The following is a 25,660-nucleotide window of genomic DNA, read 5'->3' on the forward strand; positions in this document are numbered from 1 at the left end:
ATGACCTCAGTGGGGTCTGACCCACAAGCCCAGCCCTGCAGCCATGTTGTTCTTTCACCTCAGGCATCTGGACAAGTGTTTTTACTGTGTGTCTTCATATGTTCTTATTTCTCTCCTCCTTCAGATCTCAGCACAATGTCATGTTCATATGAAGTCTCAGGATCCCCCCTACCTTCCCTTCTCCCCTGACTGGGTCACACCTCTGCATCCTAGACCTTTGGAGTCCACTGGGACTCCTGTTCATTTCATTTATCTCAGCTACTTCACTTTTTTTTTTTTTTTTTTTTTTGATGAGGAAGATTGGCCCTGAGCTAACATCCATTGCCAATCTTCCTCTTTTTGCTTGAGGAAGATCGTCACTAAGCTAATGTCTGTGCCAATCTGCCTCTATTTTGTATGTGGGATCCCACCACAGTGTGGCTTGGTGGGCAGTGTGTAGGTCCGCACCCAGGATTCGAACCTGCAAACCCTAGGCTGCCAAAGTGGAGCATACAAACTTAACCACTATGCCACTGGGCTGGCCCCCTTTTTCACTTTTGTTAGGAAGTTTTTTTGGTTCCTCTCTGTCTCCCTCACTAGACCATAAGCTCCATGAAGCAGGGACCATGACTGGTTTTCTCATCATTGGATTCCTGGAGCCTAGCACTGGGGACACAGTAATTTTTTGTTGGATGGAATAAATGAGTCTCGAGAACAGGGTTTAAGTTCCAACTTCGGGCATTTATTCTGTGAATATCAGTTGTCTCATCAAATGGAAATACGTTTGCCACCTTGTCCAGCTTTTAGGATTCTTAGGAAGAAAATATTATATTTTGCAGATTGCTGTTTTGAATGACTATTCTCGTTCTAATGTTGAGGTTTATGAATATGATGGCGGAGATGATCCTAAGTCAACTAATGCCATTATTTTTTTCTCTTAGAGGAGAACGGTAGGGAATGGGGAATATAGAATTGAGAATTTCATTATAAAATCTTATTTATTTGAAAAGGTGGTGGGGAAGAGTAACCTGAATAAGTAGGAACTTAAAATTTTTAGATTTTTCATTATGAGAATTCTTAGTGCTCATTTAAGATAATTTGGATAATGTAGAAAGGCAGACAATAAGAAATCACTCATCTTCCAGCCTCCCAGACACATTTTCCCACATTCTTAAATATTCATCAAGAACACGATTTTTAATGCTTGTGTGGTAATGTGTCATATAGAGGTAGACTATTTTATTTATTTAATTTAGGTTATTGTAAAATTTTTCACTATTGTTGAGTAATATGTAAAAATGGCGTGGTTAGCATTTCTTGTGCATAGGTCTTTGTGTGCATAATATATAACTTCCCAAACTTGAATTACTGGAGGAAAGGGTAGGTATGGGAATACTTCTGAGGTTTTAGATAATCATTCCTTAGTTAGTCTCCAGAAACATTGTGCCAGTCCATACATCCACCAATAGAGCTGACACAGTGTGTGTTTCCCCACCCCTTTGCCAACTTTGGGTATTACGTATAAAATACAAACACGTGTATACATACAGGCATATCTGGATGCAAATTTAATGGGTGGAAATGGCATTTGATTATTTAGATTTGCATTCATAGTGCAGACTACTCCTGAATTTGAACATGTTCCCATTAGCCATTGTCCTTTTTTCTTCATCACTTAATCTATTGTTCTTTGTGTAGTTTTGGGTGTTCCCTTTTTTTAGAAAACCCTTTTTACATTAAGCGCATTAACTTTGTTTTTGTCATATGTGCAAATATGAGCTTCAGTAGAACCCTATTCAAATGATCACAAGTTCAAGGGGAATTTAAAGACAAACGTGTGTGAAATGGGACCATATGGTTAACACTTTATTAATAAGAGCAGCTGGTTTCTCTTTAAAAAAAAAATTTTGCCACTCAAACTGTGTGCTGAGGGGCATGTGTGTGAAGAGTCTGGACTTGGAAGCTGGAAAGGCCTGATTTCAGCCTTGGCTCTGCCGCTCGAGCTGAGAGCCCTGGGACAAATTATTCAGCTTCTGCAAGTCTCTGTTTTCTCTCCGGGGTAACGGGAATCCTTCTGGCCTTGTTTTGAGAGATAAATAGCTTATGAATGGTGCCTGGTGCAGAGGTTGTGTTCGGTAAATAACTCATTTCCTTTCCATACCCCTCAAAGACGTGCTCTTCTGTAAATGCGTATACATACATGTATGTTGTCTCATTAGGGAGCATGCATATTTCACTCAGCTTGTACCTAGGCACGCAATCTTTCATTAATATTTGCTGAATAGCTAACTATGATGAAAGTACAAATGAGAGTAGAAGGATTCTTAGTTAACTATTTGAGTCTAGGAGAGATTTTAATTTCAAAGCTCAGGGATAATATTAGCAAATTTGGACCTATTCTATAAAACTGGTAGACGATGTAAGACATGGCATTCTGGAGACGAATGGAACAGACAGCCTCCAATACTCAAAAATGTTTTTATTTTAAACAGCTCCAAATAAAGTCTCAACATACTTGCACTGTTTCATTGAGAATTTATGTCTGCATCTGTTCTTTTTTCCTTTGTAGGTGTGGCTGGATCTCTTAAAACCTATTGTCAAGCAGATTCGAAGTAAGTCTGTACTGTATGTTTAACAGTGATGTTAAATATAAAGCCAGCATTTTCCTCATCTAGACATTGTCTGCCCCATGGCATCAAGCATCAGTGACACAGATTCTGTTTTTACATGATTGCTTTTTCATCATCACTAGTCTACGTAATACTAAAATGTATCTTCTGCAATTTTAATATATAACAATTTGGCAATCAAAACCTTGCTTGGAAAATCAAATTTTGTTTTGATTAACAGCTAAAGCATGCAATTAAGCCCCAGAGTCATTGAGCTTGTCTTGTCTGTGCCTGTGTTTCTTCCTGTCACTTTTAAAGGGGGAAGGTAGAGCCATTTACTCATAAAATTGATGTTGGCTTTTCTGAGCTGCCTCTTCAAAGCCTGTAAAATCAGAATGCAGGTGTGGTTTGGAAGAATAAGGTGCCCAAAATGTGTGTATGTGTGTATATATGCGTACGTGTGTGTTTCTGAACGGCAAGCAGAACTGAAGGGAGTCTGGCTTGCATTTAGACTGTGTGTTGAGAAAAGATGAAGGAGGGTTTAGGAGAGGAAAGGAGAGAGGACACTTGGTTTTCTCTCCCTTCTCGCCGCATCTCAGCACTGGACTGTCCTCCTCGCCCTCTGCTTTGAGGTCAAGTTCAGAGCCAAGATCTCTTCTCAAAGTCATCCCAAGTGCTCGCTAGCTGCAGCCAGGAACTGGGCAAAAGTCTGAGGATGGTAACAAAATTGCATTCTTTCAGCTGAGCATGAGGCGCACAATACCTTGTGATCGTTTTTATGTCTGGTTGGGAAGCCCCACCAGGCCACTCACAGCAGTTTCTGTGGATGTAACAAACAGGCACACAGTGTCTGTATGGCCCTTATGCAACTGAAATTACTGTTGATCTTCTGTCATTTAAATTAAGCAATTACCGAGGCTGAAAATGGAACAGCCGTAGCTTGTTTAACCTCTACTGCATAGCTGGCCAGTGACCAATGTGGGGAGGTGGGACACACTGCTGGCAGAAACCCCCAGGCCTGCTGGGTGGAGGTAGCGTAGCGTCCAGATGAATGACACCTGTCCCTGCAGTGACTCGTGGTGGGAATTGCTCCTGGTGAAAGGAACCTCGTAGCACATTACCAAATGCAGGCCAAAGACAGTGAGTCGTTAGTGGGTCCACGCTGGAGCAGGGGTTCTCCTTTCCAGGCCCATGTGCTGTGACCAACCCTGTGTGAGAAGGCTGTCGTTTTGCATTTAGCACCAGCATCTTCCCAGCTACAGGTTTCTACAGATGCTAGGAGCTTCATTTAATTCCCTGAGAATTGCTGAGAGGAGATGGCGCAACTGTCTATTAGTTTATGATCCGGAATTGCTGTTCGAGGGTCTCTGTTCATCTTTCGGGTGATTAAGGAAAAGAAGCCCAGCTTTGCTTGGCTCCAGTACTTCTGTGCCTTGTTTTTTTCCTCCTAATCTTATATATGTTGACATCTTCATCTTATGCTATATCATTTTTGCTTTTTTTTGTGAACTTGAATGTGTTATCATAGCAATTATAATAGAACATCTATTTTTTTGTGATAGTGAGACGTAGAGGAAAAAGACATTTTCTGCTTTTATGACTACGCTAAAATTTGGATTTCATTATAGTGTGTTATATCCCATGGAACGTAAACTCACTGCTGTTATTGCAAATGGCAGAACTGGTAAGGCTGCTCTGACATTGTAGCTTGTACATCAAAACAAGCTGGCTCAGACTGCAAATGATGGTTTTATTATCTATTTAATGTTCTATTTTAACTCTGAAAAGAAAAGTTATCCATCTCTTTCACAGTCTCTCCCTGCCCACCTGCTCCCAGCTCTGCTTCCTGATTTTGTCTGAACTCACTGAGAAGGTGGTTTCTGAGACACTTAACCAAGGCTTGTCTGACTCTGACGAGGGCTGTGCCACATCTTGTTGATGTTTCTCTCCAGAGCTGAGGAGAGCACCTGGCAAGTGGGTGCTAGATACATATTTGATGAACACATTAGCAGCTGTACCTTGTAGATAAAAGTAATAAATTACGTAACTGCTTTACACATTCATTATCTCCTTCTTAAGTTATCTAAAGCCTATATTTGGACTAAAGCAGCCAGTAGATAAATTGTTGAAGACAAATAAATGCCTTTTCTTTAAACCTGGGTAAAATTTAAGTCTCCAGAGAAAAAGTTTAATATCGCAGTGTAATATACTTGTCACAGTGTTTTTTAAAAACAGGTATGTTTCCCCACAATATGAAAAGGTGATTAGTAACCAAATTGGACCAGCCGTTGAGTGACTTGGGCGTTGGCGGGTGTATTCTCGGCAGCTCAGAATGAGACTCATTGTTTGCTGTATAATATACCCTGGAAAGTCTTTTTCTTTAACAGCATTTGAAACACAAATCAATAAATACTTTACTGTTTTTTCCCCCCTTTTTAGGGCCAAAGCATGTTGTTGTTAAGTTTGTGGTGAAGTTCTTTCCACCTGACCACACACAGCTCCAAGAGGAACTCACAAGGTTAGTGGTTTGGAAACTGGGTACTTATTGCTATGGGGTGCTGAGGAGAAGAGAAAGTTAATGTTCTAAGTCGACTGATTAAACGTTTTACAGTGTTTACTCAACCAGCATCTGCTTAACTGTGCTTAACAGTTTAAACCCTCTCTCTAGAAGAAAGTATCACCTTTTCCCTTAAGCTTGGTTTCTTTAAGGCTGCAACATGAAGTGAACTGGGTTACAACCTATTACTGTCATATTTTCCCTGTGATATCTATCACATCACAGGACGGTTTTGGGAAATGAATCTCTTGTGAAACCAAGATGTTAACTCAGAGTTTCTCTTTGTTGCTGCCATGGATGAGTGGACATGAACTGTGGGTCATTTTCTTTGAAACTGTGGCCAACAGGGAGAATCATGAGCATTGGGCCAGGCCTGGCCTCCAGTGTCACTTGTGCTCTTGGAGGTTGTTTGGCCAGTTATTTGTTCCCTGTGCACCTCTGTTAATTCGCCGGTGTCGATGCGTCTATAATGCTTGCTTGGCCAGGGTTGTTTTGAAGATAAGCACTGTTATACACTGAGTGGTGGAACCCAGGAGGGACACTATGAATGATAACCATCATCATCACCATCATGGCCATCATTGTTGTCGTCATCCTTCTCCTCATCATCATTATCATCATCATCACTGCTTCTACTCATTTTATAACTTGCAGCAAAGCAGATGGTCTTCTGAAAGAGAGCAGAGCCCAATGGGAACACGTGAGGATAAAATGCCTCGCTTTCAAGAGTGCCCTTACGAGTACAGTAATCTGACCAGCCGGATTTTTGCCACCTGTGCCTTTCAAGCTATAGCTGTTTAAGACCAAGTCTGTCACACCTCCCTCATCTCTCTCGGTACAGAGCACATCTCTATTTATCTTGAGTGGTTGACCATTTATCAAAAGGATAAAGACATTCAGTCAACAGGATTTATGAAGTGTGCAAGCATTATTCTAGGCACTGGGAATAGAGAGGTGAAAAGACAATCCTGACTCTCATGGGAACAAACAAAATGGTTAAATAAACAAGAAAAATATCAGATAATGGTAAGAGCTCTTTAGGTGATTGAAGTAGGGTGATGCACTGGAAGGTGACTGGGTGACGACTGGAGCTTGGTCGATCTGGGGTCCCTCTGAGGATCTGGCAGTCATTTTCTGAGGAAGAACTTCCCAGGTGGAAGGAGCAGCTGGGCAGTGCCCAAGGCAGAAATTAGCTGCAGATGTTCAAACCCCTCAGAGGGCTGACATGGCACGAATGTTGCAGGTGAAGTGCACTGAGGTGGGTCAGAGGCCCTATGATACGCGGTGTGAAAAGACAATGTGCTGTATGGAGGCTTAGTCATCCAGGCCAGATGGCGGCAAAGGAGGTGGGAGAAGTGGAAATGGAGAAAAGTGGTTGCGTTTGGAATACATGCGGGAGGTGGGGTCCGTCTGTCTTGGTGATGGGTTGGGGGTGGAGTCTGAGGAAAGTAGAGGGGATGTTTAGATTTGGGTGGGTGGTGTTGGCGATTCCTAAAATGGGGAGGGGTGGAGGGAAGTAGAGGATTGGGGAGGGGCAGAGAGTCGAGAGTTTGGACCTGCCAGGTTATGTTTGAGATTCCCATGAGACATCACGTGGCTGCGTCAGGAAGGGCATTGGGCACATGGGCGTACAGTCAAGGGAGAGGTGAAGCCCAAGACTCTTCCCACTGCTTTGCGTTTCCTGAATGAGTTGCCACTAATTGTTTACCTCCACTTACAATCCTCAAATCGATGAAGCAGTTAAAGGGCGCCAGGAATTGCAGAACCCATCAGCCCTCTGGGAACCTCATTTAGTTGACAGGACACCATGTAGAGGAGGGGCAGCTCGAGCTGCTACACCCAGTTGCGCCCGATGGAGGGGCCGATGACGGTAGAGTCTTCATGCAGTGTTGTGACTGGGCTACTGTGTCTCAGTTTCTGGGGCCGCTTTCCCTGTTACGGGAACACGCATTGCTCCAAGTTCAGAATATTGAAGTCAGTCTAAAGGCGAGTCCAGCTGTTGGTCAGCAGTGTGGCTTTTCCTCTGGCATCTCACTGGGCCTCTCTTCTGCTTAGGCAGTTGGCCGCGTAAATCCTTTTTTTTTTTTTTTTTTTTCTGTATTTTTTCTTCCCATTATACTTTGCAATTAGTTTTGCCCCTTTTAAATTTTTGTGAATTGTTGTCTCTAGAGGTCTGTCGTTTTCAACCATTCTGGTCCTCATTATAAACTTCCATCCGATTTGTGACCGTCGAGCCGGGTGCGCCTGGAGTTTTGCCAGCCGCTCTGTCCAATCTGATAAATGCCTCAGGTTACAGAGGCTCTGCTGGACAGGACAGGTTTTGGTTTTTGTTGTCTTTGTTTTCTGGCTCCCACTGTTAACTGACATTTTAAACATCTTTTCCGAGGAGAGAATTCTTTTGGCTCCAGGGTGGATAAAATTGATCGGAAGTTTAGAAGCTCCTCATTGTTTTCCACTTTGTCACAAGGTGTAACGTGAAGGGGACATCCCAGATCCAGCATGTTGGCTCCCACACTCTCAGATTCCTGAATAAGCAGAAATTCAATGATGAGACTATTGAGATTCCGGGTGCTTTTCTATAGCAGATGGCAAGGGAGGGAGGGCTTGAGAGAAGCTCTGTGCCGACAGTGCTGGAAGTGAGGGACGTGGAGACAGGAGAGAGACAGAGGAACAGGCCTGCAGTTTAGCAGAGGCTAAGTGGCTCCAGCTCTGTGGTTAACTCTCTGGGCCTCCAGGAATAGCTTTCAGCTCCCCATTTATATAGATAGAAGAATAAATGGCACTTCACTGTTAAATAAGTAGCTGAATTCCTTTCTATTTATTGAACTACACTTTCAGTGGACTCTGTCCTATGGACACCAGGGCGCAGGCATCTAGAAGGAGAAAAGAACTGACTCTTAGGTGCTGGTTTAAAGCCGCCAAGGAAGGGTCTTTGGAAAAGAGTGTACCCGTGTTCTCGTTGTAGGGCTCTGCATCACTTTTCTCGTACTGATGAGTTCAAGCACGCTTCTCTCCGGGCATCCAGCATCAGCCCATCCAGTTTCTCTTCGGCTGTGTTCTTACAGGTGGAGGCAGCCCATCAGACTTTGCCGTTATGCGCGGCCTGCTGAAGCGTTTCCTTAGGCTGGCAGAGAAATTGTCGATTGCTTTACATTGAATAAGAAAAGAAAGCTTAAGACCTCCCAAATGAGATAAATTAAAATAGACTCATTTGAAACTAGGCATCAGCTCGCTGTGGTTTGCAGCTCTTGCAGTCCCTGGAAGCAAGTCCCTTCTCGTGAGCCCTGCCACCAGCATCGCCTCCCTCTGCACACGCACCTATCTGCCAAGGAGCATTGATTCCGTTTTGAGCGCTTTGTGTTTTCCACGTGTTTATGAGTTTAATTTTAGTTAGTGCCTGCTGCGTACAACTTATCCTGTAGCTGTTGTGCATTTGATTGGAATTGCTTCCGTTTATCGTACAAAAGGTGTTGCTGAGTCTCTAAAGTTAGCGTAGCAGCCGGCGTGCTCGACTTACAGCCGTCATTAAGAAGAGTCCGTGCCCAGGAAGGTCTTTCTCGTATTACAAGGGCCTTGGAACAGGAAGAGTCAGCACAATTAGGGGGTGACCAGTTCTTCCTGCAGGCTTCAGAACGGCACTTGCCCTCTAACTGAATGTGTGAGCCTGCAGGATCCAATGCCAGTGTCGCAGCCCACACGAGACCATCACTAAAGGCCCCCAAAGCCTGTGGGACTCTGACCGTGACTCCATCCCTGTGAACACAGGGCATCGTGTTGGAACTGCTTAGATGGTAAAATGTTCAGAATACAATGCTTTTAAAACAGAAAGCTCTCCTACTTATTTAAAAATTAACCTCGTAGGTAAGAATTAACGCCTGTAGCTCTAAGAACCGTTGGGTTCAGGACAATAAGCACTGCCTCCCTTTCACTTTCCAGAGAGAGAGAACAAGAGTAAACATTGGGGGAGTGGCTAAAGGTCAACTGTTGTCAACTGGTAGCTCTGTGGGTGGATTTTTGTTTTGTTTTTTGGGAGTTTTCTTGCTGGTTACGGAATTGCCTCTGTAGTTTTTTAGTTCTTAACAATGGAACCTTCTAAATGTCTTAAAGGGAATTAGTTTTTCTTTTATAAAGAAAAATTTGGTAACATTTGTTGAATGTTCTCGTTGTAGTCACCGTGCTTTCCATGTATTACCTCATTTAATTCTTATGGAAACCCCTGTGGTTGGTCTTGTTAAAGCCCTTTTTTAAAATTAAAAATAACTTTTCGTTGTTCTGAACGTAGTAAATGTACAGGGTAGAAAGTTAGGATATACTGATAAGATTGAGAAGATGACAATACTGGACTCCCGTTGCCCAGAAATTTCCACTGTCAACACTTCCATGTGACATCCTTTTTGATTTTTTTCTCTGCATATATGCCTTCTTTTCATCCCATCTAAGACCCTGGCCACACTCGAGTTTCCCTATTTGTCCCCTGAATGTCATTTATATCTGTTTATTCTAAAGTGAAATTCGCTGCGGGACCGCATATTGCATCGGGTTATCATGTCCTTTGGACTGATTTTAATCTAGCAAAGTCCCTCCTTATTTTTCTTCCTCGTGGTACCATCTGTTGAATTAAAAGGACCAGTTGTAGTGTAAAATGTCCTGCCTCCTGAATCTGTCTGAGTCCTTCCTATTTAGCTAAATCCACAATCCTCTGTATTTCCTGAAAACTGTAAGTTAGTTCTAAAGGTTCAACAGATACAAGTTAGACCTTTCTGTCTAGAGTTCATCATGAGTGCCGTTGTGTGCTTCCTAATTCATTAATGATGCTAAGATTGATCATTGAATTAGGAGGGTGACATTGTGATCTTTTCGTTATGCAGTGAAGTCATGTTACTTTGTGAAAATGTCCGATCTCCTAAATGGGTTTTACACCAATTAACAATCCTTGCCTGAGTCCATCGTTTCTTGAGGTTGTAGAATGAGGATCTTCTGTCATTCCTGCCACGTGATTAGTGGGCATTCTTCTCTAAAGTAAAACTTTGCCTTGTCTGCTTGGACTGTCTGTAGATCCTGAAATACCTTTCCTACTGGAGAGGCAGCTTATGTGCCCAATTTTTTGCCTTGGTTACCAGTTTTTGAGTAAAGAGTTGCTTTTATAACCTCCTCAAATGGTACTACATTCAGTTTTTCCTGTTTTCTCTCTTTTTTGAGGATTGTTATAAATGCTTGAATTTTCATTAATTCCACGTGTTTCGATTCACTTTAATCATTCTTGTTGTTATTCAAGTTCTCACCCCTTTGCCAGTGGATGCCCGTTCAGGGTGTTCCTTTCACCTTTTTAGTACAATCTGTCTTTAGTTTTGAAAGCTGCCTTGCTGTCAGGCATCACTGGCTAATCCAGGCTCCCTGCTCCTTTCCCTACCCCACACCTGCAGTCGACCGTTTCTCCAAGGACCTACCTCGGCTCCTTCTCATGGGCACTTGTGTGAGAGCCAGGATCTGGTTGCTAGGCCTTGCTTCTGAGGTGGCACCTCTTCTAGGCCATGGGCAAAGCTAATATCTCTCTAAAAATTTATCAGTTCATGTTGACATTTCGAATCGATTTTAGCATCACACTGTTTATATTTAATTTCTTTGATTTATAAATATATCTTTTCTCTTTCACCAAAAATGTTTATTTGCTTTATCCTACAATATAAAGAAAAGAATATTATAATAAATTGATTTTTACAGATCTGGTACCTGAGGCTTATGGAAGTAGCTAAGTGTATATTGCATCACAAAAAAGACTCCTTTGTCTTTTCAATTCCCTTGTCTCTTACTAACCATAAAAATACTTGTACTATTGTGGAAAGTCATTTTTGAGTATATTTGACTGATCTCTGAAAAAATTTTAAATGTTTGCTATACCCTGCAAAAACATATAGGGTGGTAAGTTATCGTCTTACGTTTTTATGGCTGTATCTCTCCATGTACAATGAAACTGTTACTCCTTGTGTGAAAAGGTTACAGCGTAGGTCTTGCAGTCCTTTTAGGGAGCTGTGTTTCCGTCACGGTCAGTGCACCAGGAATGCATTCCAGCCTGTGCAGACTTTCTTTTCCTTGGTTTTATATACCTTTCTTTAGTTCCTCCCATGTGGACAGGCAGCCAGGAGTGCCCCGACCTTGATGCCGACCCTCCTCACCCTGGTTGTGTGACGCCGGTCTCTATTTGTGTCCGCAGGTACCTGTTCGCTCTGCAGGTGAAGCAGGACCTGGCTCAGGGCAGGCTGACGTGTAATGACACCAGCGCTGCCCTCTTGATCTCACACATCGTACAATGTAAGTTCTGTCAGTTTCCTTTAGAAATCTTGGAAATAGCACAATGGCCTGATTGATGGGGGAAAACATCACTTACACTAAACACAATAATAATGTCTTGTGTGATTTTGCTGTTAGCATGTATGCCTATAGGTGGAAACCAATACTCCTAATCTCATTTAATATGCGTAGCCCCCAAACATTGGCCCAGGAATTCTGTGTTCTGGTGTTGTCTGCTTTTTTCAAGGACTAGTATGCAATTGTTAATATCTTGGTTGTCTCAAAGGAGAAGCTTGATGGACAATGGCCAAGTAGACTCAGCTTGTTCTGTCCTGTTCTCGGATTTAATATTCATCATTGAATAGGGAACGTTAGCCATAAGACATAAAACTGTCAAAGATTTCACTTCTGGTTTTCTGCTCTCTAGAGTTTAGTAAGCTAAGACACACGAAGCTGGACTGGAGCCTAGTGATGCTTCAATTTCACTTTCTTAATCTAGACAAAGGCAAAATTCGATTGTGCTCATTCCAAGCCTTACTGACAACTCACCTGGGCACATTTTTCCTCTTGGCCAAGGCAGAAGTTACCTAAATGGAATGTACACATTATGCTTCCAGAAGCTAGTCATATGTATAGACAAAAGTCAACACATATGAGCACTCATATAAAAAATAGTTGTGCTATCATATCATTTTTTAATTTCTGTTGTATACAAAGTAGCCTCATGTAATTGGCCCCATCCCATTCTGATAACTTCCCAGTTAACGGGATTTCCAAAGGTTTGTAGGAGGTGTCACCTCTCATAGTTAACAAATTACCTTAATCTAATATGAGGAGGTATTTCTATAGACCCTGCTTATCTTCTTATTTTTTATATATGGGTATTATTGAATATCTGCCAGATGTAGCAGATAGATATTTTCTTACCAATTTGAAAAAAAAAATGTAAGAAAGAGAAAACAAACAAAAAATAGGTACGCTTTATTACACCTTACTGTGTGCCAGCACTATCTATATTATCTCATTTAATTCTCATAACAACCCCATAAGATCAGGACTATTATTATTCCCATTTTACAAACGAGGAAGCTTTGGCACGGAAAGTTCCATGACTTTTGCCTTTCCCGTGTGTTTAGTCTTCCGTCTCCAGATGGGGAGAGTGGAGGGCGGAGGCCTTCGAATCAGGCAGACCTGGTTTCTATTAGTTGACTGATGACCCTGGCATGTTACTAACCCCACAGCCTCTGTTTCTTTTGGAACGTAAGAGTAGTCGAATCTTTTTTATAAGGCTGTGAAAATTAAATGAGAGCGTAAATACCCCATCCATGTTAGGTGTCCAGTAAACATGACTCTCCTTTCTTTCTCCTCGCTCACCTAGAGCCCTCCCTTTCCGAACAGTGGGAGACTTTTAAATGAAGCTTCCTCATTGAAATAGTAACTTCATAGAATGCCTATGACCCTGGGCTTTTTGTAAGCAGAAGAGAAATTCCTTTACTCAGATCTTCCTGACGCTATTTAGTCTTGTACCGTTTCCCTCGTATATTCCTTGCTGTTTAAAGCCTGTTAATACAGTGAATCTCCCTTGTACATAGGGGGTGGAGAGGCTCATTGGTACCCAGAAAACATGTGCTCTGTCTGATAGGCACCTCTTCCCCAGACACCAACAGGGGGCTCAAAATCCCCTGAAAATCATGAGTTCTCCAAAGAAGATGAAACAGATGGGTTCAGAAGTTCTCCTGCTATTTACATACTCTTGGATGCACAGTGGCAAGCCATACAATATGTTTATAATCTTATAAAATCCTATTTCTGCAATTTTAAGCATCCCATGCACTTAGTCATGGAAGGAGGAATTTCCCAGAATCCTCTGGGAATAGTGTGTTGATTTAAATTATTGACAATTACTTACATTATCAGGAAGATATGAGCTGTCAACCTGTCTCTGTTTTGCAGAAGCTACGTTAATGCTGATGGACAGTTACCCCTGCTGAGCTGTCTGTCCGCCTCATCTGTGTCTGTGGACACAACCTAAAATCTCTTTCGTTTTCCTCTCTTCTTTCACTTGAATGCTTGGAATTGTCTTTCAGATATTCTGTATTTTTTCATTTGCTCCCTGTCACTGGCCTTCTATATCTTCTGTAATATTTCAAACTTTTAATTTTCTCTAATTTATTATAAATTAATTAAGTAGGACAAACTGATAAAGAGAAGAATCAAACGCTAGAGAGCCCTGAGGTTGGAATTCCACTTGGGTGGCTCAGACACGTGGCAGGACTACATTTGTGCAGGTCGTGTGTCTCCACTCTGAGGATTGTGCATTGCAAAATGAGTTTGTTCAAGCATATCCTCGTAGATTTCATTTAGTAAAATCACAAGTTTGGAGTTGTTGTTCCTATTTTTTGCTGTGAGTAGACTGCTATGGAATTTAGCATAGGCATGAGCTAATATGACATCTTGGCATAAAAATATTTAAAAATCTTAAGTCATATCTTGAATATTTATTGGTTCTCAAATTCTACAAACATAAGGAGGAACCTGTTTCCATATTTCCAAACAAAGAACACATGGAGCGGCCAGTCCTATGGGCGAGTGGTTAAGTTCACGTGCTCCACTTCGGCGGCCCAGGGTTTTACCAGTTCACATCCTGGGCACGGACATGACACCACTCATTAGGCCATGCTGAGGGGGCGTCCCACATGCCACAAGTAGAAGGACCCACAACTAAAGTATACAACTATGTACTGAGGGGATTTGGGGAGAAAAAGCAGGAAAAAAAGAAGATTGGCAACAGTTGTTAGCTCAGGTGCCAGTCTTTAAAAAAAAAAGAAGACATGGAGTAGCTTGCCCTTTGGAGGCCAGCCCGGTGGCACAGTGGTTAAGTTCGCACGTTCCACTTCTGTGGCCTAGGGGTTTGCCGGTTCGGATCCCGGGTGCGGACAGGGCACTGCTTGGCAAGCCATGCTGTGCTAGGCGTCCCACATATAAAGTAGAGGAAGATGGGCACAGATGTTAGCTCAGGGCCAGTCTTCCTCAGCAAAAAGAGGAGAATTGGCAGCAGATGTTAGCTCAGGGCTAATCTTCCTCAAAAAAAAAAAACACATGAAGAGAAAATGAATTTCATAGTCACATATTGCCATTGCATTTTAGGAGAGCAGGGAAAGTCAGGTGACTTAGAAGAAAAGACAATTAGGTGCACTGACCACGATGCCAAAGCAAAAACTAGGATTCTTAACTCTTTTATATTGAATTATGGAAAAGAGTGTCTTATAAAATTCATATGAGTTAAGAAGCCCAAACTTAAAGCGCACAAGAAATTTAGGATTTAGGTGAGTCTCCATATGCAGTCAATCTTCATTATTCACAGATTCTGTATTTGCAAATTTGCCTACGCCATAAAATTTGTTTGTAACCCCAAAATCGCTGCTTGTGGTGGTTTCGTGGTCGTTTGCAGACATGCACAAGATGGTGGAAAATTTGAGTCACCCCGTGCTCACATTTCCAGCTGAGGTCGAACAAGGCAACGCTCTGCCTTCTTGTTTCTGCTCTCATACTATAAGCGAGTGTCCTTTTCATGGTCTATTTAGTGCCGCTCTGTCTGCATTTCTGTGCTTTTTTCTGGTGATTCCCCTGTTTAAAATGGTCCCCAAGCATCGTGTTGAACTGCTGTCTGGTGTTGCTAAGTGCAACAAGGCTGTGATGTGCCTTACGGAGAAAATAAACACGCGTGCTAGATACGCTTCCTTCAGGCATGAGTTATAGTGCTTTTGGCCGTGAGTTCGATGTTAATGAATCAACGATGTCCATAAAATATGATGTCTTGCAACAGAAACACACATAAAACAAGGTCAGTTGGCAAAAATATTATTTCAAGAGTCTCGCAGGAACCTAACCCTGCGTTTCCCTTAGGAGCAGCGGTTTAGTATTTGCTCATTCAATGTTCATGGGGAGTTTATAGAACCTACTTGCCATGAATAATGAGAATGGACTGTACTTTCTTGAGGGCAGATAGAAAGAATTGCAGGAAAGTCGGTGCCACCAGCATCAAGGCAACCAAAGAGGATGGCAATATGGCCAGACAGGTCCCCACACTTATGGGCTGTTTTCTGTGGTGGAGGGTGGCAATTTTACTCTATTTAATCAGGGAGAAATTAATCCAGAAAAGGCAATTAGGAAATAGTGTTATTGATCTGTCATAGCAACAGAAAGCTAGTGAGTGAGTGGTTCTTCCAGTGGCCCAGCTTGTGCCAGGTGAGTTGGCACTGTTTTGTGCAAAGCATATACTCTCAGCGGGTGCAATTTATGGCGATGCATAGGGCACATCCTGCGTTATGACTGGAGGTGCATTGGCTGAAGTGTGACAAGCTGCTTCACATGGCGACAGGAAAGGTAGGTTTCATAGCAACAGTTTACTTGCTTTTACTCAAAACAGCTGGGCTCCGGTCATTAGGCTACTTTTTATTACGCTTGTTACACAGACTATATCATGCAAAGAAGAAGCCATGCTGTCCCAGAGGTTTTAACTTGGTATAAACTGATCTGCAGCTCGTATTGCTAAGCTGCAATTTTTACTTTAAGGCACTATGGTTTAAATTGCCAGATTACAGCAATTTGGGAACTGTGTTGAGGTACGTGAGAAAAATATGCATCCTGCTTTTTGTAGATGAAAAACTTCTAAGAATTTGCAATCTGACCAGTCATTTGTGACCACGGGACTACAAGAACCTTAATAAACTTTAATTTTTTTTTTTTAGCCAAATTAGAATATGTACCTTTACACCTGTTTATGATTGTCTTTTCTCTACATGATAAAGCATTTGGGATTTGCACTAATAATTTTATATGTGAGTTTCAAAAGTTGATTTTGTAAAGTCCTGAAATTTGGGGGCTTATTTAGAAGTCACAGGTCATAAACCACATGTCTAGAATTTACTGCCTAGAGTAGAAGTGACCCTTCTGTTGGGTGAGGACGAAAAAATCAAACCAGGAATGTGCGTAGCTAAAGGTAGATGATTCTAAAGTTTTCTTTCCAACTGTTAGGATGAGAATGAGTGGAAACCATCATCTCGCGTAGGCACAGTTGTTGAACATGTCCTCGCATCCACATCTTCTGACATCTAGCCCTTAGGACACCCCCCAGCTAGGATCACCTTATGCTGTCAGCTGGCTTCTAGTGTGCTAGTTGGGGAACAGCCTACTGGAAATATAGCAAATTGTGGAGTATGGATCATATGTGGCCGGTTTTTCTTTCTTTTTCTTTGTAGCCGAGATTGGGGATTTTGATGAAGCATCAGACAGAGAGCACTTAGCAAAAAATAAGTACATACCTCAGCAAGATGCGCTGGAAGACAAAATTGTGGAGTTTCACCATAACCACATGTAAGTCTCATTCATTGCTTCATGCTTCCTTTGAGCTGTTTCTGTCTGTCCTTCTGACAGACATGGACACACAGACATGGACACACACACACACAGAGTAACTACTGGGAAGAAATATGCAAAGAGTGAGGAAGAAGAGACAGGGGCTCGTGGGGGCGTCGTTACTCCTCCTGGACTCTCAGAATGCGGGTCACCCCCTCAGGACCAGAGCTCTAGACCCCTTGCTTGCTTTCCTGTGAGACCAGGGTAACACTGGAATTTTAGGACACCCCGTGCTTTGGAATAAAAAGGAGAGTATGAGACCAATTAACAGGAAGTCGGGAAGGCACATGGTCAACTAGTGACAGAGTAAGAATATTGTGAAAGTCTGGAACCTTTGTACCATCTCCATTTGGGTTTTTTGTTTTGCTCGGTAGAATATTTTCAGAGGAGCCCCTGTGCCTTTTGTTTTTGGTGCTGTTTTAAGGAAAGCACTTGAGTCCTGGTGACGACAGGAAAGAGTTGCCTTGAACTTTGCTTGCAAGTTTAAATCTGTTGTAAGTGACTAAAAACTTGTTTCAACACGATGGTGTTTTGCTTTTATATGACCTTGAAGGAAACTCAGATTCCAAAAGAACAGACCAAGTTCGAGATAGACTTTTGGGGGTTTGTGTTACACGAGCAATAGAGCTTTTATTCCAGCTGCTTGACTTGGGGTTATAACGAATGGCAGGTTAGGTGTCATCTTATCAGGTAACCCCATTGTTTGTGATGAAATGCCTTTTTATTTCCCAAGAGAAGCTGCTTAATCTCAAATTAATGGACAGAGGGAATTCAAGTCTCCTGGCCTTTCTCTTTAATTTTTGTTTTGTCAGTGGACAAACACCAGCAGAATCAGATTTCCAACTCCTGGAGATCGCCCGTAGGCTGGAGATGTATGGGATCCGGTTGCACCCGGCTAAGGACAGGGAAGGTACTAAGATCAACCTGGCTGTTGCGAATACAGGAATTCTAGTGTTTCAGGTAAGAGCATTTAGAACACAGCTCAGTTCCCTTGAGGATGGAGAGATAAGAGTTGGTCCTTCAACTCTGATTCCATCTTGGGTGGTCCAAGCTAAGACTTCTGATAGTTATTTTTAGGAAATAGGGAAAAACTAACCTCATCTCAGGGCTTCTGTTTCTTTCCAGGCCCTCAACTTCCAGGTCTTACTTCATTTGCCTTTGCTCTGGTTGGAGATTCCACAATTATAGATTTATTTGCATTTTTGGACTTTGTAGGGTCACAGAAATCTATATTTCTCCATGGACCTGGGCTTGGAACATAGTATAATGGAGTCAAGATTTCAGAACCCCCAAATCCTTTTTCACACCTGCACATGATATTCATGGGGTCCTTTTTTGTTTTAACCTAATTTGGATTTTACCTGTCAGCTTATTTGTGATTTCAGATTTACCTAATTTAAAAGAAAAGTGTAGTATATACTTTGAAGATGTAGCAGTTTTATAAGTCCGTAAAAGCTATGTCCACCCACTACAGTAATTTTACAGCAGAACACACACTGCTCTCGGATCCTTACCCATGTTTTACTTAAGGACGTAGTGGTTTTCTGCACTCTGAAATGTGTGCTGTGTTGATCACACAGCTGTTGCACTGTTTTATTGATTAATGCTTCTTTTTCTTAATTTTGTTGACGTATTCCTGACATACAGTAAAATGCCCATATTTAGAGTGTGCCGTCTGATAAGTCGTAACATACGTATGTCCTGTGAAACGATCAATGAAATCAAAACAGTGAACATATTCCTCACCCCAAAAGTTTCCTCGAGGCTTTTCTTTTAACCAAAGTGGGTCGTCTGTGCCTTGGTTTCAAAAGAGTCTGGATAAAGCATCTGCCTTTCTCATGAAAGAGGGTCAGATTTCGCCCAGTTTTGAAGGTGTAAATATGTGCATGACCGGAAACTCTTTTTTGAGATCTTCCAGGTTTGGTTGCATTTCCCCCTTCGTATTTCACCAAAATGGCCCCAGTGATTCTCTGCTCCTGTGTCAGATGTTTAGGACGGACACTCATTATCCCAGACTCCTGTCCCGAGAGCTCTGGAAGTTGGCTTTCTCGTGGGGTCGGGGGGGAGCAGTGTGGCCTTTGAGGAGGGGCTGCTCCTAACAGTTTTTGACCTGCACAGGCCATCCAGAAGTACCTGATGAGAAAACGACAATAAACCAAAGGTAGTTTTCAGTACGACCGTTAAACTTCAAAATCAAAACCCTTAAACATTTCTAAAAATCATAGAGGGGGAAAAGAAGTGCCTCACAATTGAATTAATTTGCTTTGATTGTGTTTGTATTAAACTAAATATTGAGAACTGCTCAGTAATTTAATCATGTACAAAGGCTGTATCTTGGAATTAATCTTCTTGCCAGAGCCTAATTGCTTCATTCTTACCAATTTAAATAAATGGTCCTGGTGTGCCAGTGGACTCACAAGGAATTCTAATTTTAGTTGAGATGACAGGATGGGTGGGAGCTGGTGTCTGGCGACTCCCCACTGTTCCTCTATCACAGCCCACCTGGCTGTCAAGGATGAGGATGTGTGAGTCCCTCCCAGAGAATATTCTCTGGCCTAGAAGACACACAGAAGGCGGGACCTCCCCTGCCCAGCCCTGCGTGTGCTGTTGGAAGCCTGGTGGGCACGGGAGCCAGACCAGTGTGGACGAAGTGGGTGATGACTGCCCTGCTCTGTGCTTCCGTGGATGTTAACAACAGCTGCTGGTTAAGGCACGTGCTCGGGAGTCTCACTGTGCCACATGAACTGTGTGATTTGGGGAAAATTAAAATATATTCATGCTGCAGTTTCCACATCTGTAAAATGAAGATAATAAGTCTCGCTGGGTTTTGTGCAAAGTTTGATAAGATAAGGTCTGGAATGTCCTTAGGACAGTGCCTGCCACTCCATGAGTGATGGTTGCTAATTACTGTGGTGGTTGTCATGCTTTTTATTTTTATTTATCTTTCTCTTTATCATTCACTTGGCCAGCTTCCTCTCTCCCTGGAGGCAGACTTAGTTTGAATGCCAAATCATATGATTAGTGAGAAATAATCTGGGAACGAACCGGTATCATCCCACAGCTATAGATCCTGGGAATTCTCCAGCAAAAGGCGTTCTTTCTGAGCAGCTCCCCATAAGCAAAGCAAACCAGCTCCCATGTTGCTTATTATGCATTTCCTGGCTCACTGGCTGATGCTTTTCTTATAGGGTTTCACAAAAATCAATGCCTTCAACTGGGCGAAGGTGCGGAAGCTGAGCTTCAAGAGGAAGCGCTTTCTCATCAAGCTCCGCCCGGATGCGAATGTAAGTGGCTCACAGGAGGGAGGGGAGACCCGCTGAGCCCGCCCTGTGAGTCCTTGGGGTTGGAGGGGCCATGGTAGGGCATGAGCTGAAGCTGTGGCCAACAGCTATTCAAGTGTCTGAGTGTCTGTACAGAGAGATGTATCCAAATGCTTGGCACCTCCACAACTACCATTCTCAGTAGACAGAGGTAAAGAATATGTAGCGCAGGGTCTGGCCCAGTGGCATAGTGGTTAAGTTTGCACGCTCTGCTTTGGCGGCCCAGGGTTTGTCAGTTCAGATCCTGTGTGCAGACCTACATACCAAACCATGCTGTGACGGCATCCCACATACATAATAGAGGAAGATTGGCACAGATGTTAGCTTAGCAACAATCTTCCACAAGCAGAGAGAGGAAGATTGGCAACAGATGTTAGCTAAGGCCAATCTTCCTCACCACAAAAAGAAAATAAAAATCCATTAAAAAAATAAAAAATACATTAAAAATTTTTTAAAAAAAGAATATGTGGCACAGATGTATGCCTGGGGGGAGGGTCACTTACCTGTGCAGATATAGGCAGCCCCTCCTGGCAAAGAACTGAGCTGTGCAGTTGCTGCATCTCTAGCTGGGCCACCTCGAGACCCCATTCAGCACTCTGCCATATTCCAGGCATGCCCCTGCCCACGTGGCAACAGTCCCCAACTCTCAAGGCCCTACGATTGTTCCCAAACATCTGACAGCACATTCTCATTAGCCAATCAGGCCCCCCCCCAACTTCCCGCAGAACCCCTAAAGATGTCACTTACGCTGGAACTGGGTCAGAGGGGAAGAATAGCATCTTCTTTGTCTGCCAGAAATGGCAATGGTGGAGATGGATGATATATTGCTAATGTCTCCAACCAGAACTTGGAATGCTTTTTCCCGTGAAAGAAATGTTTACAAATGGCAGTCTAGGCTTACAGGTTAACTGCAGTGTGGATTAAATATACCTTGATGGCCTGACCTGGGAAGCAGGCACCCATTATAAGTTGTTTTCAATGGGAAGATGTATTTTGAGTTCCAAAGGGCCAACTTACAGCACAACTTCTTTGTAAGTTGCAGCTGCACAGCCCAGAGTTCCAAATAGTTGGAACTGCCGGGAACGTTAAGGACTGCGGTGACTTTTGTTTATATAGTATGGCCACTTAAATTGGGAGCATTCGATCTGAAAATAGAAAATTACCGTATCCTCCTTCCAGAATCAAAGGACAGGAATTTTTCAGCCTTGAGCGATGCTTTTGTGCTCCAGAAAGAAAATGTTCATTTCCTATGTGGTCCCTGGGACCACCTGCAGGCTGGAGCCATATGCTTTTTGATAGAGAAAAGACTTAAGACCAATATTCAAAGTTGACATGAACCATGAAGGAGAAAGCAGAAAGAAGAATTGTATGTCAGTTATTTTAAGGAGGCAAAAAAAGCATTTCAGCACCTGGATTTTTTTTTTTTAGGAGGAAATATAAGCCAAGTAAACACAATTTGTTTATGAATCCTGTCAAAAGAAATGTTATGACTTCTGCTGAGTACCCCTGATTTCTGTCGGTTCCTCTAAGGAATTCTCTGGGGAAGAAAATGGTTGAATGATGACTATATTTTGTCATTAGGAACAACTGTAGTTTACTAAATATGTAAGTTTATGGTCATGCTATAGTAAAATACACAGTTTAGATTTTATTGGGCAAATTTGGTTTCTGTCCCTTTTCTCATTTTCAATCTGTGGGTGATGGAAAAAAACCAAAGTGATATCTTCCCTTTTTAGAGCTCATACCAGGATACCTTGGAGTTCCTTATGGCCAGTCGGGATTTTTGCAAGTCCTTCTGGAAAATCTGTGTTGAACATCATGCCTTTTTTAGACTTTTTGAAGAGCCCAAACCAAAGCCAAAGGCTGTTCTCTTTAGTCGAGGGTCATCGTTTCGGTTCAGGTAAGGGTCCACCTCACACCTCTCCGGGTGCCACCGGGACACTTTCCCCAAGACCTTCCTTGTCTGCTTCCTTGTCTGTCACAGGGGCCGGGCTGTGCAGCGAGGAGGTGGGTGAAGGTCGGCTTCCAGGAGCCACAGCAGCGAGATGTGTGCTCGGCCTCCCACAGGCCCCTGGCAGGCCCTCACCGAGTTCTGTTTGAATATTCCTTAGCCACGAGGCAGTCCCCTGGCCACAGTAACTCCTAGTGGGTCTCTCTAAACCAGAAAGGATTTCCTTTCTCTGTAGATGCAAAAGTGTCCTGTTGAGCTCTGGGGGTAGCTTCATGGAATGCTCCATACGCTGGCCCATCATGGGTTCGCTTTTTCACACTTCTCTCAACAGACGTTTGAGTGTCACTGCATGCCAAGTACTGTTCTAGGCGTTGGAGATATGCAGTGAACGAAACCATCCCCCCTTCAGGAAGCGGACAGACTCTCCGGGTGGCTGATTAATAAGCAAGCACAGGATTATTAAGTGGCTCAGTTAATTGAACATTTTCTATTATTTATGAGGGAAATCTCAAGAGACAGAATGGTCACAAAAACCCAGGCTCTCTTAGGGCTGCTTTTCTCCCTGGCTGGCTGGAAGAGCCTCCCGATCCCCCAGGTGTGGAAGGAGGGGAGTGAAGACGATGGGGTGTCGTGTGTGTGTTGAAATGAGACGCCCTGGTGTCTTCTCCCTTCCCTCTCCCGGTCTCCGTTCCAGCGGGCGGACTCAGAAGCAGGTCCTTGACTATGTGAAAGAAGGAGGCCATAAGAAAGTGCAGTTTGAGAGGTAAGAGAAACTTCCGTGCCACTTAGGGTTTGAGAAGAGCCCTTCTCTCCAGGTAACAACAGTGCGTCGCTCCTCCACTCTTCACGCTCGGTGAGTTACAGAGTCACTGCGTCACGGTCAACCTCAGCCACTTAGTGTGAAACAGGAACTTTCGAGGGCCCGGGGCACGCACTTGAGGGTAAGATGAGAAGAGTAGACTGAGAGGACCAGGTGAAGAAGGGAAAGCCGGCAGAGGGCAGGGAGGAGGAGAAGCAGGAGATGACAGGGTCATAAAGCGCTGTGAAAACTTACTCATCGGCGAGGCCTTAAATATTTGGGGATTTGAATTGGAAATATTCCTATAAACCTTTTAATTAGATGAAGTTTGGATGAGAAGACACAGGATGTATTATTGTTATTGTTAGCAAATGCTTAGAGCTCTTGTGATGTGTCAGGCACTGTTCCAAGCTCTTTACGTCTAGCTCATAGAGTCTTCATACCAGCTCTGTGAGGTCAGGGCTATTTTATTCCCTTTTTAAAGCTAGAGACTCTGCAACTCAAAGAGATTGAGTAACTAGCTGGTTAGTTGAGTCTCAGAGCTGGTAAGTGGCCCCTGGAGCCCACTGCCCTTCAGCATTGCTCTGCCGCCTGGAGGGGAGAAGCAGGGAATCCGAGGGTCAAAGATGAAAGGCGGGAGGGGTCAAGCCTCCGGCACTTGAAAGGACTGTTTAACACACGTGGAGTTTTTTTTAAACATTTTTCATTTTAATACATGTAAAAATTACGATAATGTACACAGAATACAGCAAACACCCATATTCCTACTATTTAGAATTAGCTATAAACATTTTAACATGTTCGTTTCTGGGGGTTTTTTCTTTTTCTCTTTTTTGTGGCTATCATTGTTACAGACTCGGCTAAGACCCCCTTTAACCAATAGTCTTCATCGGCTCCCCTCCTCCCTTCCTCGAGGCAACAGCTGCCAAATTCATGTGACTTCTGTTGTCCGCATTCACGCAGCCAGAAAGGATATGTAGAATTGCTCTGGGTGTGTTTCCATTTATATAAATAGTATCACGCTGTACACAATTCTGCATCTTGCTTTTTAAACCCTACCCTGATCTTGAGATCTATTTTGAGTGTTTTATGATACTATGAAAGTATTGCATTTTATTGATCGCATTCCCTGTGGATCAGCATTCAGGTGGTTTGGGAGTTTGTTTTGTTTTTGACAAAACAAACCTGCTGCTGTGACCATCCTTGTATGTTTCTCCTGATGCACAGCTGCATCCAGAAATGTCGTGTTCAGAGGGTTGTTTGCGTGCTTATCATCATCATTTTCTTGGACCATCTGCGGTTGGTTAATCTTTTGAGGAACAAAGAAGAAGTGGCTCAATTCTCTCCGATTCAGAATGTGGGTGCTCCAGAGCTTTTGTGCATTAAGTTGGAGTCTTTTGAAGGAAAGCTGGATGTTGATTGGAATTTAATCCCTCTATATTTACATAGTTTCATGCGTTTGAGTATGAAAGTTCCTAATGCTTGTTCGCTGGGGAGGAGGGGACCCACAGACTACGGAAGGGAAAGATGAAAGAGAGGGACAGGAAAGCCACATCCTTCTTCTGTTGAATACGTACATCCAGCCACAGGCAGAGCTTCTCCTCCAAACTTAACCCTGTGAAAGACTTTCCCTGATTCGCGGTAACTGTCTGTTATAGAACTGATCTAGAAAACCATTACCCAAAATACACGACTCAGTTTCATATTGTTAGACCATAGCTTGCAATTCAGAGCATGCGTGGGCCCAGCCAACTTCTCCCCACCCGGTGACTTTTCCTGTAACTAGAAAGTTAGTGCTCATTGGCTAGTGCTCCAAGCCAGCTGTACTGGAACAGGAGTGGGGGACGGCTGAGAACTTTTCCAATGTCTAAGTAACCCCTAAACCCTACAAGTGTTAAGAAAAGGATAACCGAGTCTCCTGCCAGGGAGCATGTATGCAAACTACTTTGGGTGCCTTCGTTATTGAGGAAGTGCCTAATGCTGCTATTTTTCGTTTAAAAAAAAAAGAAAGAAAGAAAACCTTACCTAACTTTAGCTGTCTTATGTGATTTCTCCCAGGAAACACAGCAAGATTCATTCCATCAGAAGTCTTGCTACGCAGCCTGCAGAGCCGAACTCAGAAGTGCCAAAACAAGTCAGTAGTGGTCATGTACTAGGATAGCTCTGTTTTCAGCAAACTTGCTCTGCTGAGTGAGCACTGTGTTTCACAGTCTGCTTCTGGGTTCCTCATCCTTCGCCTTTGGGGTGATTTATAGAGGAGAGTCTGGTGACGTGCCCTGGCTTTGACCAGACGCAGGTTCTGTGTCCTGTGCACTTCAGCCTGGCCTCACAGCCCCTGGAGTGTTTTTCAGCTGACTTCGCATCCTCCCTCTCACGCTCTTGCCACAGAGAAGTTTGCTCTGTTGGCCTGAACTCAGCTTAGTGTTGGAACAATCCGCGGGAGCCAGCAGAGCTGAGCCCCCCTCCAGCTAAATGAGCGCGCTAGTGTGGAGAGATCAGGACCTGCTTTGCAACTGATGGGCATAGCTCCCATTCTGTGCCAAGGTCAGAACCTTTCGCTGGCACAGGACTGGATGGTGAGTTCCCAGGGCTCATGTTACACAGCAGCGACCACAGTTGGCAACAAGAGACATTATCACTCTTGCTTTGAGGGTGCTAAGAGCTCATTTTCCCTGGAGTTGGTCTCTGGATGCGTTTTCTCTACAAGAGAATAAGAACTTTGTTGGGGAGGAGCATGAA

At 43.2% G+C, this 25,660-nt stretch overlaps 1 protein-coding gene and 1 long non-coding RNA gene across 7 annotated transcripts in view; one reads left to right on the forward strand and one right to left on the reverse strand.

Annotated features, from left to right (window-relative positions):
- The window catches only part of FARP1 (FERM, ARH/RhoGEF and pleckstrin domain protein 1), a 288,033-nt gene that overhangs the window by 201,413 nt on the left and 60,960 nt on the right, over positions 1–25,660 (forward strand). For all 6 annotated transcript variants that reach the window (XM_070239941.1, XM_070239944.1, XM_023621750.2 and 3 more), the window contains 9 exons: positions 2,549–2,591; positions 5,028–5,106; positions 11,357–11,454; positions 16,695–16,809; positions 17,664–17,811; positions 20,040–20,135; positions 21,908–22,071; positions 22,817–22,885; positions 24,980–25,055. In XM_070239941.1, the coding sequence (XP_070096042.1) occupies positions 2,549–2,591; positions 5,028–5,106; positions 11,357–11,454; positions 16,695–16,809; positions 17,664–17,811; positions 20,040–20,135; positions 21,908–22,071; positions 22,817–22,885; positions 24,980–25,055 (888 nt within the window). The remainder of the gene's footprint in view (positions 1–2,548; positions 2,592–5,027; positions 5,107–11,356; positions 11,455–16,694; positions 16,810–17,663; positions 17,812–20,039; positions 20,136–21,907; positions 22,072–22,816; positions 22,886–24,979; positions 25,056–25,660) is intronic.
- On the reverse strand, positions 18,409–25,436 carry LOC138918419 (uncharacterized). The gene is made up of 2 exons (XR_011427836.1): positions 24,947–25,436; positions 18,409–18,984 (listed from the first exon to the last, which is right to left on the reverse strand). It is a non-coding gene; the product is annotated as an uncharacterized lncRNA (long non-coding RNA).

This window comes from Equus caballus, chromosome 17, assembly GCF_041296265.1.
Source record: "Equus caballus isolate H_3958 breed thoroughbred chromosome 17, TB-T2T, whole genome shotgun sequence".
Taxonomy (NCBI): domain Eukaryota; kingdom Metazoa; phylum Chordata; class Mammalia; order Perissodactyla; family Equidae; genus Equus; species Equus caballus.